The sequence below is a fragment of the Gambusia affinis genome, linkage group LG16 (assembly GCF_019740435.1).
Source record: "Gambusia affinis linkage group LG16, SWU_Gaff_1.0, whole genome shotgun sequence".
NCBI classification, from domain to species: domain Eukaryota; kingdom Metazoa; phylum Chordata; class Actinopteri; order Cyprinodontiformes; family Poeciliidae; genus Gambusia; species Gambusia affinis.
The window spans coordinates 7928282-7953928 of NC_057883.1; the positions used below are offsets into that span (position 1 = coordinate 7928282).

At 40.1% G+C, this 25647-nt stretch overlaps 1 protein-coding gene across 1 annotated transcript; it reads left to right on the forward strand.

The window, feature by feature from the left end:
* The first annotated feature begins 926 nt into the window (after window positions 1-926).
* On the forward strand, window positions 927-25647 carry crip2 (cysteine-rich protein 2). The gene is made up of 8 exons (XM_044142169.1): window positions 927-1112; window positions 15308-15402; window positions 19584-19641; window positions 19873-19995; window positions 21736-21804; window positions 21938-22032; window positions 23135-23192; window positions 23395-25647. The coding sequence occupies exons 1-8, from the start codon at window positions 1070-1072 to the stop codon at window positions 23460-23462; spliced, it is 609 nt and encodes a 202-aa protein (XP_043998104.1). The 5' UTR covers window positions 927-1069; the 3' UTR covers window positions 23463-25647.

Sequence of the window (25647 nt, forward strand, 5' to 3'; positions counted from 1 at the left end):
GATGACTTCTGTGAAAAAAAGGGTATCATTTTCACTATCACAACAGCCTGGGCGATCTTAGACTAATGGAGATGCTATAAACAGTGGACATTCACTTTGCTCAGGAAGGCTAGGCTAATCGCAACCGTATCAGGCAGACAAAAACAAAGAGTTATGTTCTAATTCTGGTGTTTATAGATTAAAATGAAGAAAAAAAAATGCAAATAGATAACACAGTTACAAAATAACACATTTTAATCAGAAGAAATGCTTCTCAAATTTTTTCTTCCATATAAAAATTTTGACTTACAGAAGGTAATATACGCCAAGACTGGGTAAAGTGCTTTCAAATGACAATATGTTTACTTTATATTCACTTGATCTACAGTTTTTTCCTCCTCTATAGAATCTGGAAGCCTTGACCAGCTAAAAAGATTGCTTATGACTTGACTTGAGTTTTAGCTCATATTTAACTTGGCTAAATATGAATGTTTTGCCCAGTTTCCAAAAATACAGTTAGCATGATGCAGAGTAAACCTTATCAATATTTAAAAGGTGGAAAAAATGACAGGTTGAAGAAAATTTTCTCTCATAGTTTTGTTAAAAATAAAGGAAACAACAGAAATAGGTATAGTACATTTTTAAGAGGAAAATATAAAAAATAATGAACTGGTACGTTTGAACATTTTAATCTGTACATCTCTACTGTATGAAGCAGTTACACTAACTGGGAAAGCTTTAGACTACATCTCAATAACTAGTTCACACATAAAGATTTTTCAGCATGGATTATAGTAAGAAGGGCGAGAAGAGAGTTGTCAGATGCAGCTAAGATATTCACGAAAATATTTGAAACATTTTTTACGAAGGAGGGGGTTTGTTGCCAAGTAGGAATATTTCCGACAGTCCCTGAAGTAGTCAGGGCGGGATTTTTGTTGGAAGTAGGCGGGGATATGCAATGAGGCATAGATGCTCCGGCTGCTGTGGACGGCGGGACACTTGCTGTTTTGGCAGAACCAGAGCACGAGGAGAGGAGAAATCCCGGGTGGACAGACAAAACTAGTAGACCCATATTTCCTACAGCTCCAGCATGGCCTCAAAGTGCCCCAAGTGCGACAAGACGGTGTATTTCGGTGAGTAAAGCACGTAGAGTGGAGTTTTGTTTGCTTAAATTACGCTTGTCTAATAACAACGGTGTCGCTAAGTTAAATGTAAACATTTTTAAACGGTAAACATTTGGGTCCATTCGTTTTATGCGGTGTTGGTTTTTAGATGTCCATTGTTTAATGCTACATGTAATGTAGCATATTTGTGCTATGAAGATACATTATAAGTAACACTGCTTTTTAAAAATAAAGTTTAATAAATCTTCCACACAATGCACCTACATATTTAGTCAAATTTTTCTGCTGTTGGGGCTGTGATAAATTATCACTATACTGGGGGAAATACTTTTCTTAGTTTTCCCTAAGGATTCCTCACAGAAGTCCTCAACATTCCTTTCACTGAGCCAATTTAGGGGTCATAGTCACTAGAAAAGTAAATGATTCACTTGAACAAACTTTGTGAAACCCAAAAGCTGTGTATTTGAAGGGGTTAATGAACAAAAAGAAAGTAAACAAACACATTTTTCATTGAATGATCCCTCTTTATGTCATCAAGTGATGATCAGTGGGGAAATTTGTGATGTTTGTGCCGTCTGCTGCAGATCAGATGAAGGATTTATTCCGCTCTGAGTCTGATCTGTGCCATTTTTAATTTGTTGTCTTTGGTAAAGCTCCAAGCTCAGCGGTTGGCTCTGGAGAATAGCTGTCAGAGACTATTGCCAAGAGAGCCATATGCTAAGAGTGTCCACTCACAGAAGATGGTAGCAACATCACGCTGCGTCAGTGGGACGGAAACCTGGAAATGTACATCTTTTTCATCCTTGTAAACAAAACTGAGAAATCAAAACACCCACATGACGAGCGTTCTGACTCATACTTCCATACAGCAAGGATGATTGCTACTTATATGCTCTGTTTTATGAAAAGATGCTTACAGTTTGAGATGTGCCTAGATTATAGGCGCTCACATTCTCAACATAAACAGTAATTTGCATCCTCTGCTCTTCATGTGCATCCTCCTCTGTTGATTTTTTTTCAAATTTAAGCTTATGCTGTTGATTTTCTTTTATAATCCACTGTTTGTGTTGGAAAAAACACAGAAAGCACAACTCTACGCAATTCACAGCGCTCATCAGTGGGGGTCAAAAGCAATTACGTGAGTGGATGGAAGGACTGTTATGTAACAGAAGCGGCCTGCAGCACACATCACAGCTGCTCCTCATCCTCCCGGTCCCGGGAATCACTGGCATGGAATAATATCCCTACAAATAAGATTTATTTACAGATTTCAAACATATGAGTATTCACTTCTCTGCATAGCCTTAATTCTCTGCAGCGTGTGAGTTACCGCTCCCCGTTGGTGTGTGTTATTTGTCTTTATGTAACACACTTTGGTCCAGGTCAGTTATTTTTGTGTGAGGTGTGTCTTGCTGGGTGGAGGAAATGATGAAGATGATGAAGGGATCATGGAGGAGTGCAGGGAGGCGTTAATGACAATATTAACATTTCAGTCATTATAGGGCTGTGAAATGCGTAAGGAGGAATGGGATAGGTCAGGGTGGGAGTAACATTTGTCCTGCAGCAATAACAGCATGCCTAATGACTGTCAGATACTGTAAAATAAGTTCAGCAGCGCTACCTACACACACTCACACACACACACACACATACTCCTTACAATTACTTTGCCAGTGAAAGAGGTGAGGAATTCTGAGCAGGGGAGAATTAACAAGTCTGCAGAAATGTAGGAGTTACAAAGCAGACGTGAGTGGGTGTGATGATCAACCCTTCTGTCCATTGTGTTCTCCTTATGAGGTTGTGGTGCTACGAAGGTAAAAAATTCCAGAAAGACATAGAAGACTTCTCCCCAGAGATGCTCTCCAGCTGAGTTTTAAGTGGTTGGAAAACCTCCAGAGGGAGATCTTTTGATCAGAGGCCTGAGCTATCTCTGAGGACTCCTTTTGCCCTGGAGGACTGGTGATTTTACTTGGATGTCCTTAGCTTATCTCTGACCTTCTTTTTTCCAGTTCTTTTGGACTTGATCCATCTCTTATTAACATTGGAGAAGATTGGACGGTTGTAAGAAATGTAGAACCTCCCTATTTGGCTCAGCTCTTTCATCAACTGACTCCTTTCTATGTGGAGGGGCAGTGGCTCGACTTTGAGATCTCAAACTATGAGATAAGATATTCACCTTATCTCTAAAGGTGAGCCAAGCCAACCAATGAAGGAAGCTAATCTCAGTCATTTATATGCAAGGTGTGTTTGTTTTGGTCATGAGCTATATGTCATGTTGGGGTTTAGCGAGACCAGTATTTTCAGATCTTTGTTTTTTCTGTCCTTTTTCAAATGACTTATTGATGCATCGGAAAATTGAGAGCTTTGCCCTTTCGACCAGATTTTTCTACGTTTGAGTCCTTTCGATGTGGAAGAGCAGCAGCTCTTGTCAGAGCTCCCCTGGCCAATGGAGCAAGCTGTCAACTTTGAGGTCATTATGTGAATCTCACATAGATAATAAATCCTTTCAATGTGAAGGATTAAGGGCTTTACCTAGACCGCCTCTGGAATGGTTGAGTTCCTGACCATATCTAAAAGGGTAAGTCCAATCTCCCTATGAAGGAATTGTAGCCCAGCTGTCTTCATCCATTCCACTTTGTGGTAGATGGCAAAAGAACTTGAACTCTACCAGAAAGACTGTTCTCCTAGTCCATCTTTTTCTTTTTCTTCAGAACTTTAGGCTTACTCTCACAGCTCCTTAATATCCAGTTTTGAAATGCTTTCCTGCTGAAGGTCATTGGCTGAGGATGCCAGCTGAACTGCATTGTCTGCAAAAAGCAAATATGATGCACTGAAGTTCCCAAACAAAGACTCTCTTCACTCCCCGACTACGCCTTTAATTTTTCAAATGTTCTCAAAAGTGTGTCATTGGTGGAGTAAACTGTCTGTTTTCTCTCTCTCCTTTTTCTTCATGCGTTGTTGGTTTGGGATGTGTTCTAAAAAGCTCCTACTTGCCCACCCTGTAAAAACCCGTCTGGCCCTCCATCCGATTCCCTCTGTATGGGGGTTAAGCAACAGTAGATTCATTATTTAACTCCAAATATTTTTTTCTTCATCTTTTCTAAATAGAAAGGCTTTTTCAAAGGGCAGTGGTGAGCCGCGGCTGGGATGGAAATTCCTCTGGTTTTCCGTTGAAGCTTTATTGGGCACTGACGTTTTAGCTTAATTGCAACTTAAGGGGAAAATGTTACCTCTACTTCTGGAGTTTCTGCCACTTAAAATGCTGATTTGCTTTCAGGGACCCCAAAAGAAAAACGTCAGGAATAAATGAAAAAAAGGAAATCCCTCATCAGAGTTGGTATTGAAAGAATGCAAAGGTCTCAGGGGATTGTATGGGTATGTTTGGTTGAATTCCACATGTCCGCATTGTGGCCTCGCATCTGGATGGGGACAGAAATGCTTGCAATAATACACCGGGGGGACTCTAGGCAGACATGTAGGCAGGCTCAGTGGGAATTCAGGCCATGTGATGGAGTCCAAGCCTGAATTCAGCTGATCTGTATCATTTGCACGACAAACAGCGGCAATGCATCTTTGTGCCGCTAACTGAATAAACGAGGACTTAATGGGAACTAATGGAGCTCCTGTGTGAGCTTCTTCTTTCTCTCTTTTATCCACCGACTCCTCTCAGTCCCTTGGTGGCGGAACAGGACCTGCGAAACCTCCTTCACTTTCCTTTCCGCTCTAACTGCACGGAATGGGGCAAGCGGGGTGAGATGGTTTTGCCTTTCTTTAAGCGGAGACTCCCTGAGTGCTTCATGCATTCTAATGAGAAGCGACATCTCTATTCACACAGGGCTCTTTCTGTCTCTGCGCACAGTTCTCTTTCCAGAGAGCCCGAGTACCTTCGTCCTCTCAGCCCAACCAGACCGAGGGGACGAAAGGCCAGCGGTCCGTTTCCCACACTCCTCTTCCCTTTTATTCCCACTTTTATCCCACACAATACTCCTTATTTATCCCAGCCCACTTTTCTGTCAATGCTAGAGCACCCTGTTTTCCACTTGGCTGCCCAGCGGGCTGGGTGAATGTTCTTTGTCATTTATGTAACATCTTTTCTTGAGGTTTTTTCCTCCTGCTTTTTTAGAATTGCATAACCCACCAGCTCCAGTCGCTGAGGGTCCTCTTTCTCTGCCTTTAGGAGGCACAAATATGATCCTCTAATGGAGATGACATTAAGCTTGGTCCTGACAGCTCATCTTTTACCACTGCTTTGCACACAGGTACAACCATTGCTGCGGTTTGACTTGTTACGCAACAGCATGGAGGAGCACAGTCGGTTGTTCATCCTAATGCACAGTGTATTCTCCCTGTACTGAAGTGGAATAAAAGGTGAGGTTGGCACAAATTTCAGTACGCCTACTATTACAGAGTGGCACTTAATCTTAAACTGTAAAATTTCTCAAGGTTAGAACATATACAGAGAGTGGCATTTCTTTCATTGGAGCGTTGGCTACTGAAAAGCCCAATCTTGTTTTTAATGCACACATATGCCTGCCACAATAACAAATTTAGCTGGACGATAAATAAAGGAATTACTGCGATAACCGATAATGTTGTTTTGAGACCATTTTCAACTAAGGTCATGATAATGGCAAATTAAATGTGCAAGAACACATTTTCAAAAAGCAATGAACTTTAACTTGTAATGAACATTTAACACCGGAAGTGGAAGACATATTAAATATCAAAGATAAGTAAACAAAACAACAGAACTGTCCTTCAAAAAAAGGGCTAGTTGAAACCAAAACACCAAACTGGAGAATTTATCATTCAGTTTTTGGTAGAAAGGGAAGAAAACAGGAAAACAATAAATTATGCCAATGGAAATTATTGAGCTTATTTTAATTTATCATGTGATTAATTGATTATTGTGACAGGCCTATGCACACAATTCCAGTTGAACTCCCAGTAGAGGTTTCAAAAACATCATATGTTTACATTTGTGATGGTGGGAAAGAAAAAACTTTTTTTGGCATAACTTCCACACAGCCAGCTGGCACGAATCATCTATCCATCGTCTTATCCCAGCAAGGTTTGGTAGGGGGGTCGGTACCCATCTCTAGCAGGACACATCCTGGATATAACATTTTTATACAGCTTTTTTTTTAATATCTTTTAAAAACAAAATACAGTTTTTGTGTGTACCTGTTATTCCATGTTTCTTTTAGTCCAGTTAACATATAGCTTAGACAAAGCTGCAACTTTATTGCGGCATTTAAGTGATGTATCACGATGAGAAACAGCTTACCAAAGTAAAATCTGTTGCACAAATGACTTGGGGGAAACAATATCTGCAAACATCTGTGTTTGTAATCAGCTAGAAGGAGCTGGAATAGAAGTGAAATCAGATATCAGACTGATATGATTATTCATGTCTTCTACATGTATTGCGTGCTTTGAGGTGCTTGATAAGATTGGGGGTCATGTTTGTGTTTTTTGGGTTATCGACGAATGTAAAGAGAAATAGCTGGAGTCCGTTTTACAGATATGACAACAAAGCATCCAATCGATCCAATGGAAAGATCAATTTGGGAACACACCACATTCCCAAATTGATGCCTTTTGAAGTCTTCCAGATTTTAATTTGTGTAAATGGTGCGTGCACTTTGTTTGGACATGATTCAGATGATGAAAATTGTATGCATCTCGTACAATATCTTTAGTGTTCTAAGTACAGAACCAGATTTAATTGTAATAAAGGTAGAAACATAAATTTCCATTGAGTTAGAACTTCACCTGTTAGACTCTGGAGCTTCTTCTCTGCGCCATCCTGCCACACAGACATGCAGTCCACGCAGTTAGGCCTCAAGACTCACTTAAAACCGTCTGCACTTTATAGAACTCTCATGCGATGACTTCCCTCTAGGGACTCATTATCAAATTAAAGCAATCTGTTGCACAATGCAAAGTCACAGAAACGACTCCGCTTCCTGTTTGGTGAAGCGCTAGATCTTTTTAAACGGCACGCAGCTTGGACACTGTGTCCCTTTTTTCTTGGAGAAGAGATTCGGTGCAGGGAAAGTAGCTTTGGTGGGGGAACAAGTCAAAGAGAGATGGACGGTCGAGTGGCTGCTTCGCCCGCGGGCCTGTTGGTCGGCGCACGCAGGATGCACGTTAACTGCAGTCCATTTACATCAGCCAGCTGGACTCACAAGGTCGGCCTCGCTTGTACACAAAGGGAGGGGCTGTGTGGTAGGAGCCCGGAGAGGAAACCTCGCCTCGTCTGAGGCAATGGACAACCTCCAGAGCTGGTTTTGCTATGAGGTTGCATCAGCCACAGGGAGTGAGCTGGATCCAAAAAGATGTTTTTAGTAGCTGTGAAACAAAAGAACAACCATCCCGAACAGTCACTGTGAGCCGCTCAGGGAGCTCCGAGCGTGTACCGACCATAAATAAATCAATTCTGATGGTTAACGCTGCCGTCAGGGTCAGCCCGATGTTACTTTTACCAGATTTAGCAACATCCCAAAACTGCTGCCGCACTAAAAATAAATCTGAGGGGGATTTACAGGATAAATTTCCCAGAATTCATTTTTAAAGTTAATCTAATGTAATAGCACCTTCCTAAATTATATTAAGCTACACTGTCTCTCTATTGTTTTGTTTTTTACTGTAATTGTTTTTAATTGGTGCTCTTGTTGGTGCTTTACTCTTCAATTTCCATCTGCTAGATCTTTTAAAATATTTTCAAAAAGGAAATTCTGACTTTGTGCATACCGTTTTGTAAGTTAATGGACGTTTTCTTCTCCTAAGATAAAAAACAATAGGAAATTGTGATCATTATATTATCTTAATCAGATCTTAAACACAGCGTAAGGTTACGAAAATGACCTACTCAGATCCCCTCACTATCCTCTGCAGGGCCCTTTTTTCTGCTAGAGTTCTACACTGAGATCCAGTTAACCGCAGCTCAGTAAAACAATGTGAGGATGTTGGTAGAAGGTGGTGTTTGTTCCAATGTCCTTAGTGAAACCTCAGACATTTTATAGAGAAAATTGGAATGCAATGGGCAAGAAATGTAGTTTTCAGTCCTTGGTCCTGTAGCTCCAACCTTGAGTTTATCTGTATGTTTTGTTTTAAAGGCTGCATTTCCCCTCTGGCCATTCGATGTACAATATTCATTTGAAAGTTGTTATGATGTTAAGATAAACTTCCTTTGGTCTGTCAGTGTTGGTAAAGCCCTCCCTCCCCGATCACAGGGAACCCATTAAGAAGGAGCAGAGTATGTTGTTCTGTCTTTCCATCTTCCTTTAGGAAACAAGAAAACACAGGAAGATCCTCATTTCAGGTCGTTCATTTCCTCCTTCTTTTCTTCTTTATGATGTTTATCCATTTCTCGCTTCTTTTCTTATATTTTCCTTTCTTCCTGGTATCCACCATTTTCTTTTTGTTTCTCTGTTTTGCTCTGCTTTCCTTGTGTCCTTCCTTCTTTCCTTGTGCTCTTCCTTCTGTTTAGTCCTTGCTTACTTCCGTTCCTCTTTCTTGTGTCCTTCCTTGTGTTTCTTGCTTTCCTTTTCTTCCTTTTGGTTTTTAGAGATTCTGTATCTAAAGCCCGTTTACTTTAGTATTTGCCATACATTTGTTGTCGTTCATTCATTTTTATAAATTTTAAAATGTTTATAAATAATGGAGAATTCTGGGAATTTGAGTCTGGAAAATGATTCTACTGTAAAATAAGACTTGATCTGTGTGTCCGTAGTCTTTATGTTTTTTGTTATTTTTGAGCCTCATCACCTTTCTAATTAATCTAAGAATGTTCACCCTTGAATGCACTGTACAACTTTATATCGAGTTTGCATCTCGAATGTTTTGTAATGAGCAGACAATAAAAAAAAAAAAAAACATGAGCTAAATTCACAGCATATTTATCTACTGAGAGCTTTCCTTTGGTGCATGAATGCCCATTGTGTTTATGTGAAGGAAAAGGTCAGAAGTGCTTGAGAGTGTTTTTCCTCCAGAGACCGGAACAAGGATGGAGACAGGAAAACACAGGGTGCTTAGTTTTTCCCTTTGGTTTAGTTGTTGTTGTTTCTCCCGGGTCACAAGCTGAGTGGCCTCCAGTCTGTTCCTCAGGTGTGTGGAGCCACGGTTATCACGCTGAAATCACAAACACCCGTGTGGACACAGCTGTGTCTAGTTGGACGAAGAGGGTAAAGAAGAAAATGAAGGGACGGCTGTGTGAAAAGGCAGAACACATGGGTCCAAGTTAGCGCAGGCTGCAACAGAACAGCAGGTGAAGCATTAGGTGAATCCTTAAGTTTGTCACACCAGAACCATCATGGCTGACTGTAGCTTGTTATTACTACCTGATGAATCCAAATGATGACCAGATTTTTCTCTTATAGAAAGCAGCTCCTGATCAGAAAGCCCTGTTGTCCTCTTCCTTGTCAAGCAAATTACATTTCCGCCTGTCACACACTGATCAAATTATTGAGTGATAAGCAAACACGCATATTAGATTTCCAAACCCAGACCTACCGACGGAGCTTCCTGTCGGTTTTTTAAATGCTGTGAATTCCTCTGTGTAAATTTTGCTCGGCGCTCTGTTCTCGTTGGTGACTCATGAGAAAAATGGGGACAATCTCTCCCCCCCAGTCCCAAAAAAAAAAATAAAAAATAGGAGTTCACCGGCAGCTTCGGCGCAGCTGCTCCGTCACTGCTGACAATCAGGGAAAGGTAATTAAGTCATTGGGAGAAATGCGGCTTAATGTTTCCCCTCAGAAGGCTGCTCGTTAGTGCCCCGTTTCCTAATGCTCTGTCCAATTATGCTGTGTTTGTGGACCATTTGTTGCAGGTCTGTTCCCAAGCTGCTGCCTTCATGGAAAACCCGGTCTGAGGGCAGTCTAGACTAAAAGTGCATCTCACAACCTAAGTGAACGGGGAGAATTAAATTACAACCTCCAGGAGGCTCTTTGTGACGTCAACGGCATGGATGCTCAAATGATCTCAAACTCAATCACGAGTAATTCATGCTAAATCTATTTGATGTTGAATGGAGCCTTTTTATTCTCCTTAGTTAAAATCATTTGACTACAGTTTACCAGAAATAACCTTTTGTGAAATTATATTATGTAGAGCTTAAAGCGACATGCAGATGCTTTCTTTTGTTTTGTTGTGAAGAGCGCCGCCTCGTTTGTTTGCATTTCATTACAGATCAAGCTAGTCGTGTTATTTATTTATTTTTTTCTTATACATTAGAAGTCTTTTCTACTCTTGGGGTTAGGCTTAATGTTTTTAATGTAGCTGGTCATTTTTTAGGGCTCTGTTTTTGGGTATGCGTATTTAACAGATCCATCAACCTCCATGTGTTTTTTTTGTTTTTTTTTAGGATTTTATGTGATAGACCCCCACAAAGTCGTAGTTAATCATAGTTTTCAAAAATGTTAAAAAGAAATAAACTTGTGGCTTGTATTTCCATCCTCCCTTAGATCTGAACTTTGTCCAGTTTCTAGTTCAAATATCTTATAAATACATTTTCAGCAAGATATAGGAGGTTTTTGGGGTTTTTTTGTCAATAATGACAAAAACATACTAGTTCCACAGGCAGATTATTTTGCCTTTAGCAAGACATTTTTTCCACAAGTGAAATAAAATACTAGTGAAACTTGTACTTTTTGTTTTGATCAATATCTTTTTAATCAATTTTAGGTTTGTCTTATTTCTAGTGTACTAAGATATTTGCACTAGAAACTAGACCAAAAATACTTGGTGAGATCTTGTGTTTTTGCAGTAAATGCAAATAACACTTTTGTTTTTCTTTTTTAGATTTTAATTTGTATAAATAAACTAATATCAGGGTCCTTACTATTTCAATTAATACACTATTTTGTTTTGGTCTCACATAAAATCCGTCTAAAAAGAGTTTTTGTTTGTAACATGACATAATGTGGAAAAGTTGAAGGGGTGTGAATACATTTGCACGATGCTATAATAGTTGCGTTGGTAAGTGAGAGTCAGAAGCAGCTTGTCTCTGTGATTAAAACCACACTGACAGTGCGGTCAGAGGCTCCTGAACATCCCGAAGAGCTCAAATGAAGAAATTAATTTAAAGACCTTTCAGAGGTGCAGGTATCCATCGACCTCTGGTGTCGACCTTTGTCCAGCTCAGCGTTACTGCAGGGACCAGGCTCTGTTAGTCGGGATTTAAAGTCAGCGCTGGCATTCTCGCTTTTTGAATGCGCTGGCTCTCTATTACATAAACACGAACACTCTGTCAAATCCGAATAGCCTCTAAACGCCTCGGCAGCAAACATATCTCCCATGAAACCCTTTCCACAAATGAAGGCCTTTACATGCTTGCACCCCAAATTATGGACTATTTAAATATCTCTAGTCAGTCTTCCGCATTTAATCTGTCCAGCTGCAAAATCCTTGCAGGACATCCAGTAGGAGAGATGCATGTCAATGGCAGGGAAATGGGACAATAAAGAGATGCCCAGTTCACTGAAAATGATCCATTTCTCCATGGCTCTGTCAGCGTAGGTCAGGTAAGATGTATGAGAACCATTCAGCTGGGATTTTTTTTCCCCCCTTTGTTTACATCAGCATGCCCAGGAATCCCCCCATTTGGTGGGCTTTGGATAGAGAGCAGACAGGATCTGGCACGTCCTCTTCAATGTTGACATTGAACACAACGTGAGTTTCTGTCAAGTTGCGCCCCCTTTGAGCTGGAGCCTGTTTGTTTTAGACCGGTGGGGGCTTTTATCCTCGTGTAGGTGGGAGGATGCGCTGCAGCATTTTCATTTGCATCATTTGTTCCCACGTGTTCGCTATTTTAGGATGTCGTGATTGTTTATTGTTATGTAACACATTTTGTTTCTTGGTGCATTAGTTTGGACTGAATAAAGGATGATGAGGACAGACAGTGACTCAGTTTATCTAGGCCAGCCGCTCTACCCTCCATTTTCTTGCACTTGATACGCCAGATGAGCTCACCCTTCTTGTTAGATTAACGTCTTTTTCAAAGTGGGAGCTGTTAAACAGTGGACATCCGCAGAGAACAAGCAGTAGTCCCCCTGAAGTGCGTTTCCATTCATCCTCTGACTTTTAAATCTCCGTGTCCGTTTTTGTGAATGAGTCATTGACAGATAGATTTCCCAGAGGACACGCAGGCAGTTTTCCAGTACTCCGTTTCTGCGCCATTCTGTCAACATTTGAAAGGTCTTATGGTGACCTCAGACATGAGAGGAAATGATGCAAATCTGCTTTGAAAAGAATCTGAACACATCCTGTTTTTACTTTTTCGAGCTGAAGTTGTAGCGAAGAGGGAACTAATTACTGGGCTGCACAGATGTTATGGGATGTTAACTTTCCTGTTCAAAATTGTTAATGTGCACAGTCGCTAATTGTGGTGAACGACAGTTTGACAAAAATATTAAAAAAGAAAACTTATGCAGCTCTAAGATATTTCCGTTAAGATTCTGGTCAGCATTGTTGCTGAGGATGTGTTAAAATATGGTAGCAGTGAATGGAAGCAGTTAAAAGTCTCACTGTTTTGCACATGATCAGTTTGTTTCTTTACTCGTGCACCTCACCAATGTAGATGTCAAAATGTTATTCTTACACCCAGATAACTTGTAGACAAGCTCGTCTACAGTTGCGTTTTTGCATAACAAGATGTAAAAGCTACAGAGAATTCTTACCTAAGAAACTTTATGCTCACAAACAACACCTCCAGTCACCTCATGTCATTGCATGAACTGTGTTTTGGTTTTTTCTCTCAGTCGTGTGTTTGTTTCTTCCTTTGAACCCCCAATTTCAGCAGTTTCATGATCCTGGGGAACATAGCGTTTCAACAGCACACCTGGTGCTCACATCTGTTTTCTGTGTAGAGGACCCGTTCTCGCTCCACCTTTTTTTTTTTTTTTTTTTAGGTTATGAATAATACTTCAGATTCCTGCTGGAAAGGTATTTTTTATTGTCAGGAATCCGATCCGTTTTCTGTTAAAGATTACCTTAAAAATGCGTTTCCCGTTGTGGCGCTGAGGACTATATTTGTGCCAGAAAAGTAGTTTGACATTATTTATTTATCAGAATATATTCTCTCTCTGGTTTAAGTAATAAAAATTATTAGCGTAAATTGCTGGACTTAAGAAGTTGTCCAGCGCTTGGTCTTTTTCCAAGACCCCACTTCCATGCACTGTGTGAGTTTTTCCCCAGGTCTTGTTGTGATCCATTTGTCGTAATTGACAGAGTGAGGAGAGTGCAACTGGAGAAAGAACAGAGTAATTTCATCTCTCGAATCAATCCTGAGGGAATTTTTTCCACTAGATAATTTAATGTGATTCCTTTGTAATTTATATCAAATCAAATTTAACTTGATTACCCAAAGAGGGAAGCTGATTTAATCAGGTTTACAAAGAAGTCATTGAGAGTCGGTCAAAGGAGACATAGTCTAGCTATAAACCTGCCAATTTTCTACAGTCAAGAAGTGTTGCGTGTGGCTATTTGGGGGTTTTATGCATTTTTAATAGAAGAACTTTGATTTTTTTATTTATTTTATGAATGTTTTAGTGAAGTCATGTGGCAATTGATCTAATGCCCAGACACAGTTTTCATAAGTTTATTCTTTACAGGAATAATGACAGCTTCCAATGCTAACGTATACCTTTTGTGTTAGAAATGCACCAGGCAATATTTGGGGTTTAATATTTTTCAGCTCACTTTGTGCTGAAAAATGACTATGTGATTGGGAACTCAAAATTACAATATTTTTCCAATGCACCCTTCTTAAATAACACACCCTTCTTTTGCATTAACCACAAAACTGCAGTGTGGAAGTTATTACTGAGGGAGGAAGTCTCAAAGTTAGCTTTTTTGGGTATCAATGAAATGTCTCAAACTTAGTGCAGGGATGTAAGAAGCTATTGAAGTAGAAAACCGTCCGCTATAGAAAATGCTAGATATGGAAATGCAGGCAGTGTCTTGTAAACCTTAGAGTTCTTCTAATATAACATCCTTGATGTTACTTGCTATTGAAGTAATTTCAATATGTCGGGTCTGTAATAATTATGGGTTGTTTTAAATAAGCAAAATCCTGTTTTTGTCTCGTACAAACACAGTGTGACATCCCCTCTGCTTCTGATGCACATAACTGAACTCAAATCAAGAAAGTTTGATGGAGGTACTTCCAACGGCATTTAAATATTCGTTCTTAAAGAAACGGCGCTGAAGTCTGTGTAGGCAGGTAGAGGCTGTAAAAAGAAATCAAGATCTAATATCAAACACAAATTTGATTTGTGGCTCTATGGTATTTGTATCTTTTCTTTTTCAGTACTTTCCCACTAAGGCTCTTCTCTCTTTTCATCTTTTGCTTGCAGACACAGTAAATATATTTTTTAAACCTTTCCATAAATATATACTATAACATGAAACTATGTTGCCGTGTGGAGGAACATGAGGAATGCCTTAATGTCTGCATATAGGTTGGCTGCGTGCGCACATGTTTGTGTGTTTTATGAGCTGGAGCATGTAGGAAAGGGGCTGAAGTTTCCGGCTATTTTTGCTGTTCCTTGATAAGAGAAGGTGTTTCCTCCGCTGCCGGGACGACTCCTTGGAGCCCATTGTTTGGAGGCAGTGGTGATTTGTTTTGTTAAAGTGTACATTTTGGGTCCCTCGCCTGTCTGGATGGACGACGGCAGGAGAAGTGGACTGAAATGGGGTTGGCGGGGTCGTGTGCATCAGAGTGGGGGAAGGGAGTGTGGGGGTTTTTTGTTGTTGTTTTCTTTTTCTTTTTTTCTTTAATAGATTATTCAAAGAATCTGGGTTAGATATGGATCCCCCCCGCTGTTTCAACTGGACGGGTTAACGCCGCTGTCACTTAACCCGGCTATGACATCATCGCCGTATCCTGTGTTGTACACAGGCATCCCCACTGTTCCCGCCTCCAAGAAAACAATCCCTCTGTTGGCGTGATGACAGCATCCCCATCGAGGCCAGAGACAACACAGCACAAACCAATCATTATTGTAGATAGTGAAGCAATGGGGGACGTCACTCCTCCCTGCAGTGACTGATTGAAGGGCGCTCTGTGATGCAAACATGCACAATTGATAGAGGAGCTAACGGGGAGGGCAGGATTATTCACAGTAATCTGCACAAATGTTTCTTGGTGTGAATGTTTGCATTGATTCCACTTCCTTCTGTCTTTTGTCTTTGATTTGCAGCTGAGAAGGTGTCATCGCTTGGGAAGGACTGGCACAAACTGTGCCTCAAATGCGACCGCTGCAACAAGCTTCTGAATGCAGGAGGCCACGCAGAGGTCAGTGGGATCAAACTGTGAAAGAGCTCAGAAGAAGAAAGAAAAAAAAAAAACTTCTGTGTGGAATCACTTGGCTGCTTTTGAAACTTTTCCAATCCTGAATGTAGGGGTTTTTTTTCTCTCCACAAAAACATAAAATATTCGTTTTTTTTCTTCAAATTAGTTTCAATTGGCATATAGACATTGTGTTGGAGAAACAAGCTGTTTTTGATTTATTAGCTCATTTGTTTCAACCATTATTCATGAATGTTTTTTTTTTTATTAAAAAAAAACATTCATGAATGTTTTTTTTTCAAGAAAGATTTCAAGAAATCTGCGCAAGCTGCAGATTTCTTGAAAATACGCCAAAGTGCATCCGATTTGATCCTGTAAAATATAGTCCATTAAAAAGAGATCATCAAAATCTTGACAAAGACACTTTACATTAAGATTAGTGAATAATTCAAAACTGAGACGGTAAAACCAGTGATGTCATCAATGGAAAAAGACCTTCAGGATATTTTACATGTGAGGTGCACCACTGAAACGTTCTTCAGAGCTTCCTCATTAACATTCTGGAATATTTACTGAAATGTTCAAGATGTAGCAGACGTTACTACTGCAGCTAGCTAGCTTGTTCCAGTCGACCGGGTGCTGACAAAACATCTGTGAAATGTTCCTCCTGTTTCATACGTTCCTGTGGCCCTGAACCTTGTAGTGAGCATTCAGTTATTTCATTACTTTTTTGGGAAGACGTCTGTGTTTCAGAAAGTTTTTTGTTGTTCAGGCTGACCAGTTTATTCTGTCTTCTTTTTTCACCAGCGTCAGAAAAATCCACCAGTATTACCGTAAACGAGACAACATGGCACAGTAGTCTGCAACTTTTAGGACTTTAGTATTCCTGCGGTCCATTCGTTGCTATTGTAACGTCTAAGAGCCAGAATCGATTGATGCTTCGTGATTATCAGACTTACAGACAGAATCTCTCAATTTTGGCCTTTTGGACCTGAAGTGTCGTGTAACACCAGAGTCTGTAGTCTCTTTTAAAAGGTCCCGTGACGTATCGGAGTGTTACTTTTATTTCTCCGAGTCATGATATGTTGCAGTCCTTGTGCATCTGTCACTGGATATATTTGTTTCTGCTTTCCGTTTTCCGGGCCTGTTTTGTGTGTCTCGTAGTGTCTGTCGATATGTTGAGTCCTCATGGGAAGTTTTACTCGCTTTAGCCCTTCAGGATGAGCCGTTTTCAGATCCTCCCTCTCTGGCCTGCACAGTCAGACTGCAGTATCACGTCTCGGTCAGTTTCCCCTGACGCTGCACTGCTCACTGTCCGCTTCTGTCTTTTGAGGATTCTCTCATCTCATCCTTTTTGATTTACCCAACTATGTTTTTTTCTATTTCTTTTTAAACACTCTTCTTGATCTCCCGCTTTTTTTTTCTTTTGGTCAAAGAGGATGTGATCTCAACCTCTTTGGACACAAAAGCAATTTCCCCCCGCAGACCCCAAAGGATGCTGGTCTCCTGTTTAATCTCTGCCTGATTACAATACAGCAGTTGCACACAATCTCTCTCCGAGGCCCTCGCTCGCTCTTCCCGCCATCTTTCGCTCTGTGGAGGGCTTTCAAGTCCCTCCCCACGACTCTGACTTTAACAGGAAAACGAATCTCTGCCCGATCGTCGTCATGGAAACTCGAGGCCGGGTGACGTTTCTTCTGGAAAGAAACGTTTAAAGGGATTGTCCGGGAGTGCTGTTTGTTATCCTCTCAGGCCCGGTATGCGGAAGGTTATGAACCCCAGAAGGACGAGGACTGCTGCTTTAAAAGGAGACAGAGGGACAGGATGCGGCCCAGAGCGGCCTGACGTCTGTGGGCTAAACGAGGGCAGCAGTTTCCCCCCACGGCGACCGCCAACATGCGACGTGACAAGTGTCCGTTGTTGACCCTGAAAGAGCATGGCTTTATTTGTTCCAGCACATTCAGAGGCGTGTTTCTTTTTGTTTGTTTGTTTTTTGTTATTATATGCAACACTGCTGGAACATCAGAACCATCTGGACTCTGTTAACATCTATAAATCCTAATGGTCACAAACTAGCGCGTGTGCTGGTTTAAAATGTTTGATTTAATCTTTAACGGCTTCAAATCCGGTCAAAGTGAGACACTCGTATGTTCAGATATGTTCATTTTCTTGCAAGCGGAATAAAAGCTACCACTTGTTTTGAACTGCAGCGTCTTAAAGCTCTGCTTCTCATGTACATTTGCAAGCTTTCGGCACTTTGCTGATGAACACTGGCTCTCTTAGCTGCTTTACGGTCAGCTGCATCACTTATGGGGTCGGCAGTCATCACATGAGCCTAATGGGTCTTGATGATGCTCTGAAGCTGTCTGTACAGGTCACACACATGTTGGCGTTACACTCATGAACTGCTCATAAAAATGTCAGAATGATCCAGGACGGTGGAGCCATATCAGTTTCTCCAACCCCAAAAACCTAGAAATGTTCTTTTAATTTGATTTGTTTGTATATACATATTTATTTTATTTCATTATTTTTTTTGCCGTTTCCAACAGACAGGTTTCGTATGAGTGCTTGAAAACCTACAAAAACATTGAATTTCGATGAGGTGTTTGAGGTTTGGAAAGTGCTTGATTTCCGTATAAAACCCTTGAAAGTGTCTGATATTCAAACTGCACAGTTTACTATTAAAGTGTAATCTAACGTTTGATTAAAAGCCTGAATTTAGAAAGCGCTATTTACAATTGAAACCGCATTTTTAAAGGTAATAAATATCTCACTGTCTGAACAAATTCATTTCTCTTGTTTTAGATCAGTTAAGATTGGCTGCACTTGAGCTAATTTAGTAAAAAGGCACCTAAATAACCAACCTCACTAATGTAAATCATTTTCTATCACCTTACATCTGATAATTGTAGTTCAGAAGGCTCATCTAAAGAAAAAAGTGTTTTCAGCCATCTGAAACTCAACTCAGACAGGTCTTCAAGGGAAATATGGTCCTGTTCGTTTACGTAACCTGCAGCGACGGGTCGTTCCTGAACTGCTGCTGACTTCAGGGTTCTTCAGATTCAAACACAAGGAAATCCTAGAAGAAACATGAACTTTAACTTAATAAATAGGGGTCTTACTAGGTAATAACTCACCCAGAAATGGATGACAGGGGTTTTGTCTGCAAAAAAATAAAAAAGTAAAGCAGCCAAACCTTCAGAGACGGTTTAGAAATCAGAGCACAGAGTTGAGGCGAATCTTAAGTGTGTGTGACAGTGTGGGGGGGTTTGACTGCTGGGAAGAGAGTGGGCTTTTCTTTCAGTGGCGAGTCCATTTTTGAGTTCACTTTGCATCCTGTCCGTACAGTCGGATCCTGAGAAAGACGTCAGAGTACGAGTCCGACTCCGTACCTTTGCGAGTCTCATAAAAGCCGAACACGAGGGCGAGAGGGAGAGTGTGGCGGCTTTAACAACAGCTGATCCTGTCACGGGTGATGCATTATTAAAGTCAGAGAGCAATCTTTTCTTTCTTCCTAGCTGTCCTTAAAGGGAGCGAGAGAAAAAAAAAGAGAGCTCAGGTGGCCATGGCAAAGTGAGCAGTGTCTGGTTTTCCACTCATCACCCTGCAGCTCTTGCCACCTGCTTAGTGATTTTTCTCATCTATGGGCATCGGAACCTGCACACAGACCGGTGGCCCCCTCGGCCCCCATCCTCTTCACCCATCACGTGTTTCTGCAGTGGCTGAAAACATTCCCAGTGTGCATCGGATTCAAGACCTTTTATGTCACAATTTGGATTTTTTTTCTTTCCTCCCCCTTTTTCCTTGGGAGTGGAAACACGATGCCTGTCACACATGTGCAGACACAAAGCCCCCATTGAAGTGTGTGTGTGTGTGTGAATTCATCAACAGAGACCGGTTCCCTGGATACAGTAGCGCTCGTTATTTTTGGGTTAAAGCATCCTGTGACAACGACTTCATCATTAGGTGGGAAAAGGATAAAAAAAACAACCAAAGCTTAATTTTTGGACTTGTTCCTCCATCTGCAACATTTTTAACACCGGGAAAGTGTGTGAGCGTTATGACTTCACACACGCATCATGTGCAGCTTCCTTTCTGCGTCAGATGGGTGTGTTTTATGTACTCAAGTGAATCAGTTTGGGGGTTTTCTCCTGCTAACGACAATATGTTCTCTCTCCCTGCAGCACGATGGAAGGCCCTACTGTCACAAACCATGCTATGCTGCCCTCTTTGGGCCAAAAGGTGAACTGCATTCCCCTCTCACCCCGTTACATTATTAAAAACCCATTTGATTTATTTATGCAGGGTTTCTCGGCTGATTAGATGCATGTAACTCTGTATTTGGCTCCTTACCGCTGTACATGTTGTACTAAAATATAATCTGGAACATTTTAATGCAGACAATTCATCAAATGAATATTATGTCAACTAAATTTGTGTAATCTTTTTTTTTTTTTTATCTTCTTCCTCGAGGTGTTAACATTGGAGGAGCAGGTTCTTATGTGTACGATGCTCCAGCCAGCGACAACACCGGTGGGGATTCAGCCTCTAAAGTTGAAGAGAAGCGTGTGTACGCGCCAAAGGCGCCATCAAAAGGTATTTCAGATGCAGCGTTCCTAAAAATCCTGCTGTTGGTTTAAAATCTACCTGAGAAAATGATCTGACGTTCTCGTTGTTTGGGAGTTTGATGTGAAGGTTGCAACTAATGATTACTCGAGTAATCAATTATTCCCTCGTTTTTCCTTTACGACGATTGATCTGCTTTTTTTTTTTTTTTTTAATCGCCGCAGTCTGTAGATTTTTTTTTTACTTACCAGTTTAATCAGTTTTTATGCAATATTGGAAATACATTCAAAGATGCAAATAAACAAAGAAGTGAGTTTCTTATTTGTTTTTTAAAATAAGAAAATCAACATTTTATTGCCCAAAGCGGGATAATAGGTCTTGATTTTATGTATTGTATTAACATTGATACAGTATAGTGCTGATTTGTTGATTATTTATTGGATCAACTGATTAGTTGGAAAAGGTGCGTAATAGATTTTTTTAATACGTAAATATAATTTGAACCAGGTGGAGCTAAAACTGCCATTTGAGGAGTTGCAGGTAGAACATGTTTGCAAAACTTTTTCTTTATCTTAAAACAAAATGTAAATTTTTTTTTAACAGCTTTGGCTTAATTACTGCTCTGAGTATATTTTTCTCTCGGCAAATGTCTTTTTTTTGTCTATAGTTAGCAATTACTAAATCAGTTGACAATCATTTCGATAATCGACTCATCCGATCGATTGCTTCAGCCCTACTTGACATTATGCAATAAACAAGCAAAATGTAGCTGTGAAGTGAAAATCAAAGATGGTTCTTAAAATTGATTCAATATCCAAATCTTAAAAGTGTGGTGTGCATTGGTATTCGGCCTCTGTGGCGCAGCCTGCCAGATTCGCGCAGTTTTAGGTTGGCATTTCTGTCTCAGACTTTGGATTGAACAAAGTTCTGATAGATGTTCAAAAGCTTGAGGTGTCGCTTTGTGACCTAACCCCACTTCAGACGTCTCCATAACTTCCTCCTGTCTGCTGTGATCCTAGTCTGCACGGCGCTGCTTGTTCACTAATCCTCTCTAACAAAGAACAGCTGGATTTACTCAGAGATTAAAATAACACACAGGGGGGTTTTATGTAATTAGATGCCCTCCAAGGCACCTAATTGGAAATTTAGATGTTTAATTGGGCACCTAATTAGCAAATTGCACAGATCTTAGGGGGTCTCAGGAAAAAGGGTGGTAAATACAAATGCTTTACTTTTATTATTCTTATTCTTATTTGTATTATTAGATGTGAACATTTTTGAAAATCATTTCTAATTGTTCCTCCATTTTTTTGCAATTAAGATCTAATTTGTGTTTAGCTATCAGATAAAATGTAGCATGAGAAAATCTGAGTGTGAGAACTTCATGTTTTGGGTCCGTCTGTCTACTGAGCCTCATGTTTATGTGGAAAACATGGAAGCTGCCGTTTAATTAGGGCACATCTCTTGTCATCTCGCACTGTTACAAAGCACGCCTTCTGATTGAGTGTGAAAGGAAACGATGGCTTAAGTGTCTGAACTTGGCAATATTTGGGTCTTTTATATAAGCTTCCCTTGAAATCCATAAAACATAACATTTCTTTCCTGTTCTTTCATTATTGCCCCAGTGGAGTTCACACCTAGCAGGACCAGACTAATACTCATTCATCAGTTTTCATTCATTTTTGGTTTTTACATTTGTTCTTTAGAGACTTACCTCTAGGTGTGATTTTTATTTATTTATTTTTTTATTATTATTATTATTTTCTGCAGCTGGCAGCATTACCACTTTCTCCGGCGAGGCCAACCTCTGTCCCCGATGCAACAAGAAGGTGTACTTTGGTGAGTCGTCGAAAACCCCTCCTGGAACACCAGAATGGCAAAGAACGTTACAGGAAGCGGCGCCGACGTGCAAAGTGCATAACGAGGCGTCTCACGGATGTATGAAATACGTGTCTGGTTTCCGTCCCTTTAGCTGAGAAGGTGACCTCCCTGGGGAAGGACTGGCACCGGCCCTGTCTGCGCTGTGAGAGGTGCAGCAAGACTCTGGCTCCTGGCAGCCACGCAGAGGTGACAACTCACATTAGGTTTTGGGTTTTTACTGTGCCGCCTAATACAGGACTGTTAAAAATATTAAATTAAAACCATCATTCACTCATTCATTGGAGCAGATTTGGATGTAAAAATGCACATTTTCGCTCAACTGAGAAGTTTGTTTCTGGTAGAAAATCAGACATAAGGTAATGAACAATTTTCTACATAAAAACTTTTTTTTTTTATCCTGTATTGACAATTATTTATACCCTCCTCAATAATAAATTGAAAGACCTTTTATTAATTTCATCATGATAGCTGGTGCTTTTTGCAAGTCTCCTCTAGTCCTTCTTGCCATCACCCTTCCCATACAGATTCTCCATCACACTGATGATATGTCTTAAAATGTTCATAATTATTTTAGTCAGAGGAAACATGTTGGTGAAATTAAAAGATTATTTCAAAGTAAAGTACCTATGCTGGACTTTTTTTTTTTTTTTGCCTTGTGACGTCATCAACCCAAACATAAACAAAGCGTATTTAGCAGTTTTTCATTGTTGTTCTAAAAAAAAAAAAAAAATCTTATATAAAATCCCACAATGGACATCCGAACATTAATACCCAGCTGTGTGTTTTTTCGCGAGTGTATATTTTTATTAGGAAGAAGACAAAAAAATTCCAGTGGACAGTGGTTTTTAAAAGATAAGCAATACTTGCCAAAAACTAACAACATTAGTGACCACAATCAAGTAAGGTGGTAGCATATAGGAAATGTTGACAGCGCAAATCCCCGCCTTTTCCAACTCCAAGCTAACATTATGAGCTATTCTGAGGAGGAATTAATTGAAAAGGTCACTTCTTATTTCCAAAAGCAGTCAAGTCTTTTATTACGTCTGAAATAATCTTCTGTCTTGTAGATTGTTTAATTTAGAAGCTCTTTAATCAAAGAAATATAATCTACAAAGGGCAAGATTTGATTCCCCAGAAGATTTTTACTGCCGTTTTGTAGTCTGATTTTTGTCCGTGTAAGTGTTGGGTTAATCTGTAGCTGAGAGTTTTGGTTTTTTTTATTATTATTTCATTCCATCTCAGAGTAACTTTGTCAAACTAATTGCCGTCGTCTCCTCCCCCCCTCCAGCATGACGGCCAGCCCTACTGCCACAAACCCTGCTACGCCGTCCTCTTTGGACCCAAAGGTAACCGCTAGGGGGCGCTGTTGACCCACGAATCTCCAACTGACACTTGAAAGAGAATGTCACACAAGTGTTTCTAGAAAGCCTTTTCCACTGTGACTGTGCAGCGACCCGTCCTGCTGATGTTTTACCTTGTTTTTCCCCTCCTCCTCTCTGCTGCCCTCCTGACTGTTCTCCCGCTGTTCTCCCTTTTTGGTCTCTCCAGGCGTCAACACTGGCGGAGTGGGCAGCTACATCTATGACAAGGAGCCCAGTGCAGTGACCCAGCCTTGAACCTTTTGTCCCTCCCAACACCCCCTCAGCCTCACCCTCCTCTTCTCTACATTACACTGACCAACACCCACAGTATTATGTGCTGAATTTCTTTTTTCTCACCCTCCTCCCTATTCGTTTGTTCACACCTGAGGCAGCTGTCGGTCGGCTGCGACTCCCTTTCCCAGCTCTTCTGCCATTCCCAGGATCAGATAAAGCAGCACGGAGGAAAATTAACTGAACTCGAATGGAGAAAGGAGCACAGACACGTCAAAGTATCTCATAAAAAAAAAAAAATCTGACAAAGGATGTTTTTTCTAGTTTCTAGTGGAAGTATCTTAGTACATTTGAAATAAGACAAAGCTCATTTGCAGGTAGATTTTCAGCAAGATATATAAGCTTATTGTAAGTAAATAATTTCACAATATTGATTTTAAGAAGTGCTAGTTCCACTTGCAAATTATTTCATTTATAACATATGAAAAAATGTCTTGTTATAGTGAAAAAATCTGCTAGTGAATTTATTTATTTTTTATCAACATTAGGGAATTATTTACATAAAACAAGCTCCTGTGTCTTGCTGAAAAGTTACTAATAGGTTAGTTGTGCCTTATTTAAAGTGTACTAAGATATTTGCACTAGAAACTGAAAGTTTGCTGCTTCCAGTGTGCGTTTCTTTTTTTTTTTTTTTTCTCCACAAAAGCTAAAGCTGTTGCCACATTTCCACTGTAATGCGGTTTCACAACAGGAGACTTCAAGTCTCTCCGTCTCGCGTATTTCACCCCGCAAAACTTAATCGAATCTGTCCTCCGGGTTATTTGAGGATATATGCGAGGAAATAAAAATCTGACCGCCAGGGATTCTCAGGTGCTGCTTTTACTGCCGCCTGACGACAGACTTGGAAATTTAACCTGGGAGGCTGTTTGCATGCACAGATGGTCTTGAGGAATGGAGCGCCGTGCCAATAATTCTCTATTTTGCAAACGCCATATTCGTAGTTTGGCTGTGTGACAACGTTGCTGCTACGAGAGGGAAGAAATCTGAGCCCATTATGAAAAGGTGGGGAAAAGTATTATGAACATATGCTCTAAAGCATCAGCTTGATTTGAATTTCACATGTGAGAATAGTGCACAAAAAAATAAATGAAGTTCAACTACAAGGGTTATTGTGAATAATAGTAAATTGAAATTAGAAGAGCTGTGGTTTTGAACATGTTCTACAAATTGAAAAATATGTGGAATATATTGGTGTTTCACCTCCCCCAGAACAATGTTGATCTTTTGCGTTATGTTTTATAAGTAACCTATAAAAGATGGTTAGTTGACATTAAAGTTAAATGCAACTAAATAATGCACCAACTGCAAATGCACCAAATTCTTCTGGTGATTTGTAAGCTAAAAGTTTCAAAACCATGAAACGTTTTCTTTTTAACATACCTTGGGGTTTGGCAGATAAAAACGCAATTGAAGTTTGTGGTTATAGCATAAGCTAGCAGTTTGATTCTTTTCCAACTGCTAGTAGTTCTTTAAAGCTAGCAGTTTGATTCTTTTCAAACTGCTAGCAGTTCTTTCAAACTTACAAGCTCAATATGATGAACACCCGCATCCTCCCCTCCCCCCATCTACTACATGTAAACATTTGGGGTTTTTATTTTCCTAAAAGTTATCATATGGGTGAAGTTCGGAGGAGGTCGGGCTGTGGGTATTTATTGCTTTAACTGAAGTCCTTTAAATTTCAGCCATCGTACTACTAGCTTCCGTACGGAAGAACACATCATGGAGATGATTACACAAAGCAATGCCTGCTGTACAAAATCTTTAATGATCAAGATTTTTTTTTTATTCTTTTGAAAAAAAAAGTTACCCTGCTGTTTTCCAGGATATGATGCGCCATTTTAAGTTTTTTGTTTTTTTTTGTTTGTTTTTTTGCCTTTAGCCAACATGTTAGCTTAGTTTGTAAACGTACGGACAAGTCATTCTGTAAGAATGTGCATTTTAGCATTAATGTATGATCGTCACTGTTTGTTGTGGATCGTAGGGCTTCATAGACACTCGCTGGGCAACGGCCTTTTTGTTTTTATTTTTATTTTACTGTATTTTATTTCAGAAGCTCCGTTTCTGCGTTATGAAAGATGTTTGACTAATTCTGATTTTTTGTTTTTGTTTTTCTTTTCATAAACTGCAAATAAACGAACACTAAACTTGC